The 16,497-nt window shown below is 43.5% G+C and overlaps 1 protein-coding gene across 1 annotated transcript in view; it reads left to right on the forward strand.

Moving 5' to 3' along the window:
* Nucleotides 1–5,456, forward strand: part of MXRA5 (matrix remodeling associated 5) — a 23,946-nt gene extending 18,490 nt beyond the window's left edge. Inside the window, exon 6 of the mRNA XM_021683725.1 lies at nucleotides 2,425–5,456. Coding sequence (XP_021539400.1) covers nucleotides 2,425–4,333 — 1,909 coding nt within the window. The 3' untranslated portion in view covers nucleotides 4,334–5,456. The remainder of the gene's footprint in view (nucleotides 1–2,424) is intronic.
* Nucleotides 5,457–16,497: the final 11,041 nt, after the last annotated feature.

A 16,497-nucleotide genomic window follows, 5' to 3' on the forward strand; every position in this document is an offset into this window, starting at 1 on the left:
TATCTATCTATCTATCTATCTATCTATCTATCTATCTATCTATCTATCATCTATCTCAGTGGTTTTCAGCTAGACAGATGGCACCACCAGGAACACTCATCAATGACTGGGAACATTTTTGGTTGTCGCACTAGAGTGGAAGCTGCCACTGGCATCTGGTAGGTGGACACCAGGGATGCTACTCAGCACCCTACAGTGCCCAGGAAGCCCCACCCCAGAGAGTCATCCAGCCCCAGATATCAGCAGTGCCCAGGCTGAGAAACCATGGGCTAGATCCAAAAGTGCCAATGTCTCTTCAATACATGTCTCAAGATACAGAGCACAGAGACAATGGTTGGCAAAATGGAACGTGGTGGAGAAACCCTGGCTTATGGTATGTCTCCAGCATCCACAGCCCGGCAGCTCAGGCAGGAATGCATGTGGACATCCGTCCCACCCAGGACGCAGGGAGGGAAGCCAGTGCTCAGGGGCTCTGAGCAGCTGTGCCTGGCCTCCCCCCTCTCTTTCCAATGCAGTTAGAAGGCAAACGCGCTTTCTTGCAGCCTGTTAACTTTAGACAGTTGGGTGGTGCCTAGTGAACCTTGCACACTCCATCCAGAATACCACGTACGCAGTTTTCCCTGGACTATATCCCAGCTCGGCAGATGTACTGCCATGTGCGGAAGAACTGTTTTCAGCTCTTTTTGGCACGGCTCAGGCAGTGTTGAATGAATGGCAGCAAAAGAATGTGATCCCACTACGAATGTGAACTGATCTACTAGTATCTCCCCATAAATCATAAATCTCCGTCTCTGTGGCTTCATTATTACTAAATTTGGACTAATTACATTCTTTGGAAAGTGTGATTAAACAACCCATGTGAGTTTTATAAAAGGGCGGGCTCTATGCCTTCCCTTCACATTGGGACTATTTAAAAATACAGATATTGGAACTTTTCTTGAAGCCCGATGCCCAGCGGTGGGTAGGCATGTCTGTGTTTCTGGGTTGCTCCATGGATTGTGATTATGACCGAGGCTAGGAATCACCACTTTGAAGTTTCAAAATGCTGGCAGACATGAGCTACTGCACAAAGTTTTGGATTCTGAACTCTAAGACACATTGAAATATCTTTGTCTGCTCCTCTCCTGCTGATTTATGTTGACTTGATTTGCACTCATGGCCAACAAAACAGTTTATTTGGTCATTGTTAGTAGTTGTTTGTATTTTATTCACAATAATCAGGTTGATTCAACCATAGGCAGACTTCTTCTTCTTCTTCTTCTTCTTCTTTCTTTCTTTCTTTCTTTCTTTTTTTTTTTTTGGTAGCTCCACAACACAGTTCCACACATGCTGTTCGAATAATGCAAAGTTCAGGAATTATTTATGCATTTAAATTCAACCCCCTCCTTCTCCAATACCACCATTATAAATTATGTGTAATCGAGATTTTTCAGTCTGGACACTTCTAAAGGAAGAACCTCCCAAGTCTTTCCACCTCTTATTCAAAACATGAGTTCTTTTTTTTTTAATTTAATTTAATTTTATTATGTTATGTTAGTCTGACACACAAGGACACCTCAATATTTAAAAAAAGGTCACATACATAGTGAAGACCTTCCTATTGTTCTCCCCATTATTGGCTCCTTTAAACTGAAAAGCTTTTGAACTACTAACCCAGAGGTGTGTGGGCTTAGGTCCAACATCATCATTTCACATGGGGGAATGGAACGCTGGCTTGGGGTGCTGGCTGGTGAATGTCATCCAGCTTTAGGTACAAGTTCTAGGGAAGAAGACGTCACATCAATATTGCCATGTTCTAAAGAACCCAATGTTAGCATTAAAACTCTGGGAATAACCCCAATTACACAGTGCATAGAGTAGCCACTTGGCAGTCTCTTGCCTCATAATGGGAGATAATATAATACAAGATTATCAAGGATAAACAGCTGAAGCATTTTATTCAGAAAGCATTTTATTCAGGCCGGCCACACCATCAGTCTCAACTGCTCGGCCGCAGGGACCCCGACTTCTTTATGGAGTTCACTCAGATTCATTCTCTCCATGGTTGTCGCATTTTGCCTGATTTTATCATTACTATAAGCTGAGCCCTGACCGCCCTGCAAATACGAGATGCATGTACACCCACACTAACAGGCTGGAAGTCTTTGACTGCCTTTCACATCCTTGAGTCAAGGGCCAGGCCAGCCAAAGGTCAGACTCTTACCGAGTCGACTTCTTATTTTTGGTAAATCAGTGATTTCCGCCTGTGAATGCAGTCCAACGCAGTCCCCTCCAGGCTGCAGAACCAATGTGACATTTCGCAGTAGCAGCCACGTGCCCAGATAGTTTCCAGAACCACATGTTTTCATTTTGTTCCGGTGACCTAAAGCCAGGATAGAGCATATGGGAGACTGACGTCCTCCTCTTTCTTTTTTTTCCGGTCAGCTTTGACACCAGAATCAAGGTGTTCGCCAATGGGACCCTGGTGGTGAAATCCGTCACGGACAAAGATGCAGGGGATTACCTGTGCGTTGCCCGGAATAAGGTTGGAGACGACTTTGTCGTGCTCAAGGTGAACGTGGTCATGAAACCGGCCAAGATTGAGCACAAGGAGGAAAATGACCACAAGGTCTTCTACGGGGGTGACCTGAAGGTGGACTGTGTGGCCACTGGGCTTCCCAACCCTGAGATCTCCTGGAGCCTCCCGGATGGCAGCCTGGTCAACTCCTTCATGCAGTCTGATGACGGCGGTGGCCGTACCAAGCGCTACGTGGTTTTCAACAATGGGACCCTCTACTTCAATGAGGTGGGCATGCGGGAGGAAGGGGATTACACCTGCTTTGCCGAAAACCAGGTTGGTAAGGATGAGATGAGGGTGCGGGTCAAGGTGGTGACTGAGCCCGCTGCCATCCAGAACAAGACGTACTCCGTGGTCCAGGTCCCCTATGGCGATGTGGTCACCGTGGCCTGTGAAGCCAAAGGCGAGCCCATGCCCAAGGTGATGTGGCTTTCTCCAACCAACAGGCTGATCCCCACCTCCTCTGATAAGTACCAGATATATCAGGACGGCACTCTCCTCATTCAGAAAGCCCAGCGCTCAGACAGCGGTAATTATACCTGTGTGGTCAGGAACAGCGCGGGGGAGGACAGGAAAACCGTCTGGATTCATGTCAACGTCCAGTCGCCCACCATTAACGGGAACCCCAACGCCATCACCACCGTGCGGGAGATCGCTGCCGGCGGGAGCCGCAAACTCATTGACTGCCAGGCAGAAGGCATCCCCACCCCGAGAGTCTTGTGGGCCTTTCCCGAGGGCGTGGTTCTGCCGGCCCCCTACTATGGGAATCGGATCACCATCCATCGCAACGGCACGCTGGACATCAGGAGTCTTAGGAAGAGCGACTCCGTGCAATTGGCATGCATTGGTCGCAACGAGGGAGGGGAAGCCAGGCTGATTGTCCAGCTCACTGTCTTGGAGCCCGTGGAGAAGCCCATCTTCCATGACCCTGTCAGTGAGAAGATCACGGCCATGGCCGGCCACACCATCAGTCTCAACTGCTCGGCCGCAGGGACCCCGACGCCAACCCTGCTGTGGGTCCTTCCCAATGGGACAGAGCTCCAGAGCGGCCAGCAGCTGCAGAGGTTCTACCATAAGAGTGATGGCATGTTGCACATCAGCAGCCTCTCCTCCGTGGACGCTGGAGCTTACCGCTGCGTGGCCCGGAACGCTGCCGGCTACACGGAGAGGCTGGTCTCTCTGAAGGTGGGGCTGAAACCCGAGACCAGTAACCAGTATCACCATCTGGTGAGTATCATCAATGGGGAGACCCTGCAGCTGCACTGCATCCCTCCAAGGGGCCGGCCGGCTCGCTTCTCTTGGACACTCCCCAACACCTTGCTCTTAGAGGGCCCCCAAACACGGGGGCGCTTTTCCCTCTGGGAAAACGGCACCCTTACGGTACGTGACGCCTCCGTGTTCGACAGGGGGACCTACGTGTGCAAGGTGGACACTGAGTACGGCCCTTCCGTCATGAACTTTCCAGTTATCGTGATAGCGTACCCTCCCCGGATCACCAGTGAGCCAACGCCCGTCATCTACACGCGGCCCGGGAACACCGTCAAGATGAACTGCATGGCCATGGGGATTCCCAAGGCTGAGATCACCTGGGACCTGCCAGACAAATCGCACCTTACCGCCGGGGCGCAGGCCCGTCTCTATGGGAACAGATTCCTTCATCCCCAAGGCTCCTTGACCATCCAGCAGGCCACACACAGAGACGCAGGCTTCTACAAGTGCACCGCGAAGAACATCCTAGGCACTGACTCAAAGACTACTTATATCCACGTCTACTGAAACGCCACTCCCAGGACATGGACTCCACGACCATTGCTTGAAAAGTCAGAACAAAGCGTCATTGGTAAGGAAAGCTGCCGCGGCCGGATGGTCAGAACTCTTAACTGATCCGTCATGGTGCACGGTGGCCCCCAGCTGGGTTTCAGGTTCATGTTGACTTTGACCTATGCCTTGTCGGCGAAAGGAAGCAATGCAGACGCAGGAAGGACGGTTCAGCCTCTCCGGAGACTTTGGTTGATGTTTATGGCATGCCGCCTGCGCCTCTGGGGCGTTTCACCAGAGGTGGGCGAACATTGCAGATGCCACGTCTATGCTTTCCTGGGCGTCTGTGGCACACCTAAGGAGCACTCACTGAAAATAAACCGTAGAGATGATCAGTGCCTTGTTGCCCCATTGAAGATGCATCCCCTAGTTAACCTGCTGCAGTCTTAATATGATAGAATGTTCTAGAATGACTACCCGTCTTTCACTTACTTCCTGTCACTTTAGAACTCCAGCTTGCCCTATAAGGGCTTAGAACCACAGTGACTGATGTTTTTGTAACGTACATGTTTCATACAATACAGCTACCATTTTATATGGAACTCACTTTTTTATATAATGGAACTCACTTTCTCCCTGGAACTCACTTTTTATATAATGTCTTACATAAAGACATTTTATATTTTCTTTCCAATCAGACGATGAGGCTAGAAAGAAAGAAATACTTTCTGTCTCATTAAAAATAATAAATTATTGGTCTTTACAAGACTTGGATACATGAGAGCAGGCATGGAAATACAATTGTAAAAACAAGTCCCCTATACTTCCTTGAGCAAATTTAGTAACCGCTATTATATTACATTCCCCAGCAACCCTATGGTATGGGAGGCTGGGGTATTGAATTTCCTTGTTTGTGGATTTATCCTGAGAGCTGAAGTCGGGGGAGAGGGCAGGAGAGAGCTAAGCCGTGACCCTGCACAATGAATCCAGAGCCTCCTGGAAAAGCCAGGAAGTGTCTCCCCCACCCACCCCCTGCCCCCCGTCAATGTGTGCTCATGGAAAATAGGACACATGTTATCCCCATGACTGCTTTACTGTATTTTTAAGGTCAATATAATGTACATTTGATAATAAAATAATATTTTCCAAATAACCGGGCAACGATAAAACTATTTTCCAGGGCAAGGGCATTTCAAGTGATTTTGCAGGTAAAGCGCAATTTTCAAAAACTGCTTTTTCCCCACCACATTAGAATTATTCTATTTTCTGCAAGGGTATATCAGGCAAGGAAACAGAGTCAAAGGCAGTGGCTCCAACAATGTATCTGATAGGAATTCAGGGTGGGATCCCTCGGTCCCGGGGCGTGACAGTTCCAATATGGAGCAAGACGGTCTGAGGATGGGCATGTGGTGTCTTATTAGCAAATCCCTCATGAACTTTTCTTTAGGAAAACCACATGTGGGGTACATGCACTAGCCTTCCTCAGATACACCAATCAGTCATTGTTGTGCTTCCCCGAAGAGGAAAAACAAAAGTCAAGAGAAAGATTTGGGAAGAACATGACTGGCAGTATTGACAGAAGGACAGTGATTGTCAATCTTTAATGAACGGCAGTCACTGAAGCAAAAAGCTTGGCTTTTCATGATGCTGTGGGATGCACAGATGGTGTCTCACTCATTAGCCCATGCATTTGCTCACATATATCTGCACAGCCTTTACTGTGTGCCAGATACAGGGAGGGGCCCTGCGAGTACCCAGATGTGTAGGAAACACATCGTGCCTCAAGAGTTCATGCTCCACACACAGAGCTTCAGCCAGAGGGCTTCTCAACCTCTGCACCCATCTGGGGCTGATGACTCTGTGGGGTGGGGCATCCTCTGCCCTGTAGGGTTTTGAGCAGCATCCCTGGTCTCTACCCCATAGATGCTGGTAGCATGCTCCGCTCTAGGTGTGACAACTAAAAGTTGGCTCTAGATATTGTCAAATGCTACTGCTGATTTGTCTCTAGTTGAGAACCACTGCCATAGATGTTAGATATATGGAGGATGATGGTGATGAAGATGAAGATGACAGATGATTGACAGATAGATGCTGATAGATAGATAGATAGATAGATAGATAGATAGATAGATAGATGATAGATAGATGATAGATAGATAGATGATAGATAGATAGATGATAGATGATAGATAGATAGATGATAGATGATAGATAGATAGATAGATGATAGATGATAGATAGATAGATGATAGATAGATGATAGATAGATGATAGATATAGAGATAGATGAATGGATGGATAGATGGATGGGTAGATAGATAGATACACTTCCGTAGGTGGGCTCAATGTACGCCCTTAAGGACTTGCCATGTCCCACTGTAGGCAAGCTAGGATGGCAGGAAGAGGCATTTGATGGTCTGCACTTATTGTCTTCTCAAAGGATGTAAAACAAATGTACAGGTCAGCTTAATACAACCCTGAGACATTCAGATTCCATACATGTGGTTCAGAAAGCTTTCGGGATTCCAGGGGACTCAAAGGCCACATCAGATGGAAGGGTAAACAACATCTTTATGACTAAGAAATCATAAGATTGATGGCAGGGCAGAATGAGACGGCTGGGAGACAAGGACCACTCCCCCAGGAGCAAACACACTTAAATCAGTTTGCCCAGAATGGGGATGTGTGTGACTTCAGATCATTAATTGGAATCACACATGGTTCTATTATGATCTGTAGATAATATGTTAACTAAGAGATAGTCTCCCCCCCACTCCTGCTCTCCACAAACTTCTAACATCTGGTATATGTGCTTGTAAATCTGCATGCTGAAGCAAAATCCTTAGCTAGCAGTCAGTTGTCTGTCTTTGATTGCTCCCAGGGCTTCACTGGAAAACAAAACCCAACCCAGGCGATTCTCCTTAAGATTTGGTTTCTAATGGCACCTGCAGCTCTCATTCCAGGGAAGCTGGACTGGAGTCTAGATGTGGGGAGGGATGCCTCCATCCTGCCACTAAATCCAGACCGCAGGATGCTGCATCCTGTGGCGCTTTCTCTGCACTTTTTATCAAGTAGGCCCAAACTACGGGCAGTACAGTGAGTTTCTGGGTTCCAGGAGGACCCGATATTTCTGGAAAGGAAAGCCCAAAGGTCATTTTAACTCCATCCTGAGTGTCTGGCCATTCAGCCTTCCTAATAGAGTTAACCTTGTTACATCCTAAGAAGCCAGTGGTTCTCCTCCTTTGCTTCGTGTTGTGATCACCTGGGGAGATTAAAAATTCCTCACGTCCTGGTGTGATCACTTCCTGGGACTGGTGTAACAAATTACCACCAATTCGGGGGGTGCTTAAAAGAATTGAAATTTATGATCTCCCAGTTCTGGGGACCAGATGTGTAGGATCAAGGCAGGGCAGGGCCACTGAGACCCGGGCAGTGCAGGCTCCCCACCTCCAGAGGCTCCAGGGAGGGTCCTTCCTACCTCCCCCAGCTTCTGGGGCTCCAGGCATCCCTGGGCTGGTGGCCACATCCCTCCCATCTCTGCCTCCATCTTTACATGGCTTCTCCTCTGTGTCTGTGTCTCCTTTTCTGTCTCTTATAAAGACACCTGTCATGGAATTTAGGGTCCACTTGGATAATCCAGGACAAGCTCATCTAGAGATGTTTTACCTAATTATGTCTTCAAAGATTATTTTCCTAAGTAAGGTCCATTCATAGGTTTCAGGGTCTAGGATGTGGACATATCTTCTGTGGGGCCATCATTCAACCCAATACACCAACCCATATCTTTAACCAATTAAACCAGAATCTTTGAGGGAGAAGCCTCTGTGATTATAATCTGTCAAGGTTGAGATGAACAAGTGGTGGGTTTCGTGCCGAGAGTCAATAGGTGGTCTGGCAAGTCTGTGCCACAGCCCACTGTGCATTTTCTTATGGTTTAAAGCTCTGGAGGGGGTCTAATATGCTCATTTCCACCACGTTGCAGGGTCCTCCTCCCCAAATAGACAACCAAACCTCGGTATGTGTTTTTTAACCTCCTGTGCTTATGTTTCCAGACTTGGGAGAAAGAGGAAGCTCACTGCACACCCACTTTGTAGGTAATTGTTAAGATAGAAAATACCATGCTTAGAACAGAGACTTACCCACTGCATGTAGTTCATATGCATTGCTATGTCCATGCTTAAGCTTTTATTTCCGGAGCTTTTAAACTAGCTGTGGTTTCCAAAGCACATTACACACTGCATTCGATTTAGGCTTCACAAACGCTCTTGGAAGACTTGAATTCTGAGGAAGAGTTCTTAGTGATGACATGGTTTGCTCCTACACCGTGTGACTTTGGCTGTGACCTGCCCATCCAGAGCCATGTAGCAGAACGAGAACCAGAAGCAACCTGTGTGCTAGGTTGGGTTATGCTCAACCATGAGGCTTATTAGAATGGAGCAGGACAAACAAGGCTTTGAATCAATGAGATGTGGGAATGAATTTAGGTTCTGTCGCTTAACAGCTGTGGGAACCTAGGTGTGATCTATGTGAGCTTCCGTTTCTTTGTCTATCAGATGACAACGACACCACTCACTTTATAGGATTATTAAGAAAACCACTGAGATAACATATGGATCATGGGACAATGGTCAAAAGTCCTATTTAAAAAAAAATCCTGCAGCTGTGCCTACCACATATGAGGGTAGCGTCAATCATCTGAAAGATAAAAAAAAGCATTTGTTTTGTTTTAGAAACTCTATGACACCTTTTGATTGTGTAAAAAGAAAGTCCAGTCCCGGTCTGGACTGTCAGAAACACGTTGAGATGTGAGAGCAAAGCAGTGAGAAAACAGAGGAGAGAGAGAGGGGTAGGTAGATAGAGTACATAATATATAAATGTATAAAATATATGCAAATCGATATAAAATCATATATGTATGAATATATTGGGATTCAAGATTCAAGGACTCATATTTGAGCAGACTACTAAATCAATTTTTAAATTTCCTGCTGAATATTTTACTATCCAAAATGTCTACATAAATCTCACAGTGTGCGCACTATGGCCTAGCTACACCTTGTCGACACACCATAAAAATATACCTGGCACCTTTCAGGACTCATTGCCCCACCGACTGTACCTCATTGGAGCAGATAACTCTGACGTATGAAAAGCCTTCCATCCATAAAGGAGAATGCCACAATCCTGAGTGGTCTCCAGCCCCTTTCACACATCTTAATATAGTCTCAATAATTATTTCTTATTTTAAAAGTCTTTTTCTCTTAGAATATGTAACAAGAGATGGAGAAATGAACAGATGGGATTCCAAGTGTAGATCTGGATAATTTCAAAAGTCACACATAGGAGGGAAAACATAACTCTGTAAACATTTTCAACCCCAAAAAAAGGAATTAAAAAAATCTTGGTGATATTTTATTTGGTATGCTACTCCCATTTCAGTACATAGAAGACATTTTTAAAAAGCAGCCTTGCCACAGACGGTAGCCTGGATCTAAATCTGGCTCGTAGTTCCCTTCCCTTGCTAAGATGTTGATAAGAATGTGATTTCCATGACTCAAAGGTGATTAGCTATCCCTGAAGCCTCACGCATCTCCTGCCATATTGCAGAATGTTGGTGAAGTGCAGTTTCCCAGGCACAGACTACATTTCCTAGGCTCCCTTGCCTCCAGATGGTGTCATGTGACTAAATCTCACCAATCAGGTGTCCCCTTTCAGTCTAAGCTGATGAAGAGAGGATGCACCACATTTCCCAGTCTCCCTTGCATCCAGATGCGGGCATGTGACCAAGTCTTACCAATGATATGTCTCCCTTCCAGGCTAAGCCGATGAAGAAGAAAGGTTACACCACCTTTCCCAGGCTCCCTTGCCTCCAGATGGGGTCATGTGACTAATTCTCACCAATCAGGTGTCTCCCTTCCAGGCTAACATGATGCTCTTGAAAGCAGAGACCCATGCTTATTGGGTTTATGCCCCTGCAAGGCTGAAGTTTATTCTACCCATTCTACCCATAGAACGGTCCCACATAAGAGATTAAACCGTTTATTTTACCCACAGCATAGTCCCACAAAAGACCATGAGCCACAAAAACCCTGCAATGTCTAAATGAGGTAATATCTGGAAAAAGCTTTCTATGGAAATGTGGAAAAACCAGCTACTCTTACCTTTATCGTTATTATGATCATCTTGATGGGTAGAGAGGATGACTCAAGTTTGAACATGAGTTGTAATTCTCTAAATCTCTCTCACACGCTGCGATTTAAAATGTATGAGAGGACTTCAAGTATTCATGATTTCTTCTAGATCAAGGAACTAGTGGAAGGGCGATCCCACATTTCTCCCATCTGTGAGCCCCAGAGAAAGATCACCTGCAGTCCAGGGCAGTATTTCAGGTGGATTTTTAAACATGGCATACATTAAAATTTTCTTTTTATTTTCAAATATTTTTTTTTAAAAATTTACTTATTGAGAGAGAGAGAAATGCACAAGCAGCAGCAGAGAGAGAGGGAGAAGCAGGATCTCCAATGAGAAGGGAGCGCCCAATATGGGGCTTGATCCCAGGACCCTGGGATCAGGACCTGAGCCGAAGGCAAACCCTTAACCGACTGAGGCACCCAGGCGCCCTACATTAAAATTTTCTACAATGCTCTAGTCAAAACATCCAGACCCTGAGGCCCTATCTCTTGATCGTTTAAGAAACAGAAAAAGTATATTTTAATTTTTTAAAAAGCCATAAAGTGCCTTGAGAGCAGGGAGGTGTTAGTGAAAACTGAATTCGACCTTTCTGATATGAAAAAGAAAACATAGACATGCTGCTTTTGGAAGGGAACAACAACAACAAAAAAACCAGGCTATTTTCTGTTAACGTCTGGCAACGTGAATTTTAAAATAATAATAAAAAGCAAAGATACAAAATCTTGAAGGGATTTCACATATAACGTAAAGAATCACAAAGTCCCTTTTATTATTTTATGTTCTATAGGCTTTTGTGCCATATGTCAAAATAATTCAATGGTACATTGAATAAGATGCTGGAGGTTATGGTATTCCTCAGGATTTGGCTCTGAATGATTATAAAAATAGATTCTGTGTAAAAGCTTTTTTTTTTTCTATTTTTCTTTCTGGATGATGATAGGAGGTTGAGGTCTATTTTAAATAAATAGTAAAAGGAAGATTAAAAACACAATTTTCAGAGGAAAGGATTGGTACCCACTGCAGTTTCATTTTCTTATTGTTGATTCTGGGAAAGGAGACCTTTGTCAAGCCAGGATTCAAACTAATAAAAAAAAAAAAAACAAACAAGAAGATTTTTTCCTACAGAAAATACTGGATTTAGTACATCTCAAATGGGGGAAAGTAATCTTTCTTGACAGCCTTCCAGCAGAAACCAGAAAAGTGCACAAAAGGCCACCCACCATGTGGCCAGGTTCCTAGCGGGCCAGAAGGAATTGGCCAGACGGAAGGCAGATTGGGGGCCATTGGGGAGAGAAAGACCACATTTCTACTGTTTTCACACATAAGGTTTGTACTACAGTGAGTTTTTGTAAAGCCTTTATTTCATATTATAAATGTTATAGGTAAGATACAGCAATATAGATAAAAGGAATAAATGAAAATTATTCACAATCCCATTACTCAAAATACACTGAATGTGCTCACATATGGGTAAGTGTACGTGCCAACAAAAATTATTAATATATAATATATATATATATGAAATTTCAGTTCTGTTTAGGTGTCAAACCATGTGCTTTAAAGTCCACTTATTTTCTATAACAATCTATGATTTTCTTACTCCAGTGTCATTCATGGGACTAATATCCCATTCCATGCATGCACCATAAAGTGTTTCATCCTATCTTGGTGGACATCTGGATCGTTTCATAATTTTTGTCCATCTCTGCCAAGAAACTGCCATTAATCTCTGAAATTCTGTGATGTAGGATTGCTACAGTAGAGGATGTGAATGTATCTGAGGTTCTTGCCAAAGGGTTTCCAATTTCTATGTCCCCACACTGGCATATGACAGAAATACTTCCCCACCCTTGATGCCCAAGGCTTGCTATCATATTAACAGCTTCTAATTTGGTACTTAGAAAAGAAGTATGTTCTTTCTATCGTTCATGCATATTAATTAGCAAACTACATAACTTGGCAGTGTCCTAAAGCAAGCGTTCATTAGCCTGTCCCCACATTTCTGTTGAGCTGTTTAGACTTTGGTTTTTGAGTAATAAGAATAATTTACATAACAAGGAGTTCACACATCCTAAATATAGCAAATGCTCCATCAGGCGTTAATGTCCTACATGTAGCAGATATTTTGTGATATTTTGCCATTCATCGTTTTCCTTTCAAATTTGTTTGTACAACTGAATTTTTTTTTTTTTTTGGAAGTACAGAAGTTTTTTAATTGTTGGTAGCTGTGTCTCTCATGTTTTCCTGGTTTCCCCCTTCTGTTTAGAAAGCTTCTCTTCATTCTGAGATCAGATATTCCCCTACTTGCTCTTATAATATTTTTCCTTTTTAAATATCAAAACATTAAACATGTGGAACCTACTTCACTCTGTGGTATGAGGTGAAAATCTAACCTTCTTTGGTCTGAATATTAAACCAATTATTCTAATGCCACATATTAATTTAGCATTTCCCTGGGGATAGAAGTTGAACTTGTATTCCTTTCCCCTGGCCTATTGCAGAGTATTTTATAACATGTTTTAATACGACAGTGCAAGTTTCTTAATCTTTTTCTTATTATCATTTGTATTCTTACCCACTTTTGCCTTGAGATAAATTTCATTAAAAATTTCATAACAAAAATTGATTGAGATTAAACCAGAATGTCTTAAATACATGAATTTTTTGTGATTTTTTAAGGTATATTTACATATGTTATTATGTATTATATATTAATATATGTTTCATATGTGTGTCTTCCCGTGCAAGGTCGTAAGTTGTGCCTCTGGTTTATAAGCGTCTTTCTGTATCAGAAATGGTCCGCTCTTTCCTGCATAGAATTCTCGAACACTTTTGCTAAATTTTCTTATGGAGGCCTTTTTTTTTATCTGCATCATTTTAAGCTAAGCTATTTAAAGGATGATATTGCCTGTGAACACTTGGAGTTTATTTTCCTCTCCATAGTTGTATTTCTTACTTATTTCTCTTGTTCCAGTCTACTGGCTATAGGTTCCAAATTAATGGTTGGCAACATTTCTGATTCTTGCAGAAGGAAAAGGTCTATGGAGCAGCCTTCCCTAGGTTACCCTCAGACTTCTGGTTCTAAATCTGGTTCTGGTTCTGTCAGATGCTGCAAGAACAATCAAGCGCTTTTCTACTCAAGAAAACCCGCACCAGGCAGCCTGAAGCAAATGTTCACCACATTTAAGAATAATCTTTCTGGACAGTCTCTTCAACAAATGGTGTTGGGAAAATTGGATAGCCACATGCAGAAGAATGAAACTGGACCATTTCCTTACACCACACACAAAAATAGACTCCAAATGGTTGAAAGACCTCAATGTGAGACAGGAGTCCATCAAAATCCTAAAGGAGAACACAGGCAGCAACCTCTTTGACCTCAACCGAAGCAACTTCTTCCTAGAAACATCGCCAAAGGCAAGGGAGGCAAGGGCAAAAATGAACTATTGGGACTTCATCAAGATAAAAAGCTTTTGCACAGCAAAAGAAACAGTCAACAAAACCAAAAGACAACCAACAGAATGGGAGAAGATATTTGCAAATGACATATCAGATAAAGGGCTAGTATCCAAAATCTATAAAGAACTCATCAAACTCAACACCCAAAGAACAAAGAATCCAATCAAGAAATGGGCAGAAGACATGAAAAGACATTTTTCCAAAGAAGACATCCAAATGGCCAACAGACACATGAAAAAGTGCTCAGTATCGCTCGGCATCAGGGAAATCCAAATCAAAACCTCAATGAGATACCACCTCACACCTGTCAGAATGGCTAAAATTAACAAGTCAGGAAATGACAGATGTTGGCGGGGATGCGGAGAAAGGGGAACCCTCCTACACTGTTGGTGGGAATGCAAGCTGGTGCAGCCACTCTGGAAAACTGTATGGAGGTTCCTCAAAAAGTTGAAAATAGAGCTACCATATGATCCAGCAATTGCACTACTGGGTATTTACCCCAAAGATACAAAAGTAGGGATCCGAAGGGGTACGTGCACACCGATGTTTATAGCAGCAATGTCCACAATAGCCAAACTGTGGAAAGAGCCAAGATGTCCATCAACAGATGAATGGATAAAGAAGATCTGGTATATATATACAATGGAATATTATGCAGCCATCAAAAGGAACGAGATCTTGCCATTTGCAACGACGTGGATGGAACTGGAGGGTATTATGTTGAGTGAAATAAGTCAATCAGAGAAAGACAAGTATCATATGATCTCACTGATATGAGGAATTCTTAATCTCAGGAAACAAACTGAGGGTTGCTGGAGTGGGGGGTGGGGTGGGAAGGATGGGGTGACTGGGTGATAGACACTGGGGAGGGTATGTGCTCTGGTAAGCGCTGTGAATTTTGCAAGACTGTTGAATCTCAGATCTGTACCTCTGAAACAAATAACGCAATATATGTTAAGAAAAAAAAAAAAAAAAAGAAGAAGAAGAAGGTAGCGGGAGGGGAAGAATGAAGCGGGGGAAATCGGAGGGGTAGACGAACCATGAGAGACGATGGACTCTGAAAAACAAACTGAGGGTTCTAGAGGGGAGGGGGGTGGGAGGATGGGTTAGCCTGGTGGTGGGTACTGAGGAGGGCACGTTCTGCATGGAGCACTGGGTGTTATGCACAAACAATGAATCATGGAACACTTCATCTAAAACTAATGATGTAATGTATGGGGATTAACATAAGAATAAAAAAAAAAAAAATTTAAAAAAAAAGAATAATCTTTCTGACTCCGAATTATGAAGTGTGTTCTTTTGTTGAGAAGGGGTGTTGAATGAATCGAAGACCACATTCACATCACTGTGAATGAGTCGTGCGCCAGAGAGGCTCATCTTGGCCTGAGGAGCCAATGAGCAAACATCCAGGAGTTCTGCAAGCCGTCTGTTCAACCATGGTGTAGCTTGAAATCAACCACAGTGGAGGATTTACACCATGGAAATGGGCAAACACTACAAATCAGAGCGTGTGTGTTTGAGAGCTGGTTTTCTTAGCCCATCACTTATTATAGAGGATATCTCATTCATGCATTTATTCAATAGATATCTTTTGACCATATTCTATGTGCCAAACAAGGTGACAAAACCATGATAAAAATGTTAATAACGAGTGCAAAGATTCAACAGTAATCGCTTGATGGACACAGTTGTGATAAGTAATGTAAAGAAGAGGACACTCTCAGAGTTTGTAACACACATATATAGTCAGACCAGGAGCTCCCTGAGGAAATGATGCATCAGCTCAGACCTTGTCACTTTACAGGACTTTCGATCCACTCCATAAATACATCAACAACTGTTTCCTAACTGGAGTTATCTACATCAAATACAGAGAGGCCCCTCCCTTTTTTTTTAAACAGTTGCCACAATAAACAGAATCCACTTCGTTAAGCATGTCCAAACCACAGAATTGAGGAATCAATGTTCATGACTTTGAATGAGATCTGAGATCAAAGGGATGGATGGTGTAGAACATTTATAGTGGAATTCACAGGAGATCCTCAGTGCCCACCATCTCTCTCTAAAGATTCTTCTTGTTGAAGCTCCACACATTCACCTTCTCAGAAGTCAGCTTACCACCCAGTCTGGCCTTTTTGGTTTCCAGATAAATCGTTCTCTCTGTGTACCAGAGTGCTCTACAGAAAAGACTATGAATGAGTTCCACATGGTTTGAAAACAGAACAAAATAACAGCGTAAATTGGAATAATTCATATTCCTTCACTTCCTACTCAAATTCTGCATGTGTGTGTGTTTAGGTTCTCGCAAACTTTTTTTTCTTTCCCAGACTCTGTCTTGTGTTTGTAAGCAACTCAAGATAGCAACTGGTTTTACTTTATTGAGGGTTTATGTGACAAAGGCGCCATTTTTATTCTGTTTGTTGTTTTAATACCTGATGAACATCAGCCTGACGTGTTTACGAAGTGAGTTTCCTTTTGAGATCAAACCTTTATCCCGAGGTTAGTCCATCTTGCATGGAGCTCCTCAGCTA

This window comes from Neomonachus schauinslandi, chromosome X (assembly GCF_002201575.2).
Source record: "Neomonachus schauinslandi chromosome X, ASM220157v2, whole genome shotgun sequence".
Lineage (NCBI taxonomy): Eukaryota > Metazoa > Chordata > Mammalia > Carnivora > Phocidae > Neomonachus > Neomonachus schauinslandi.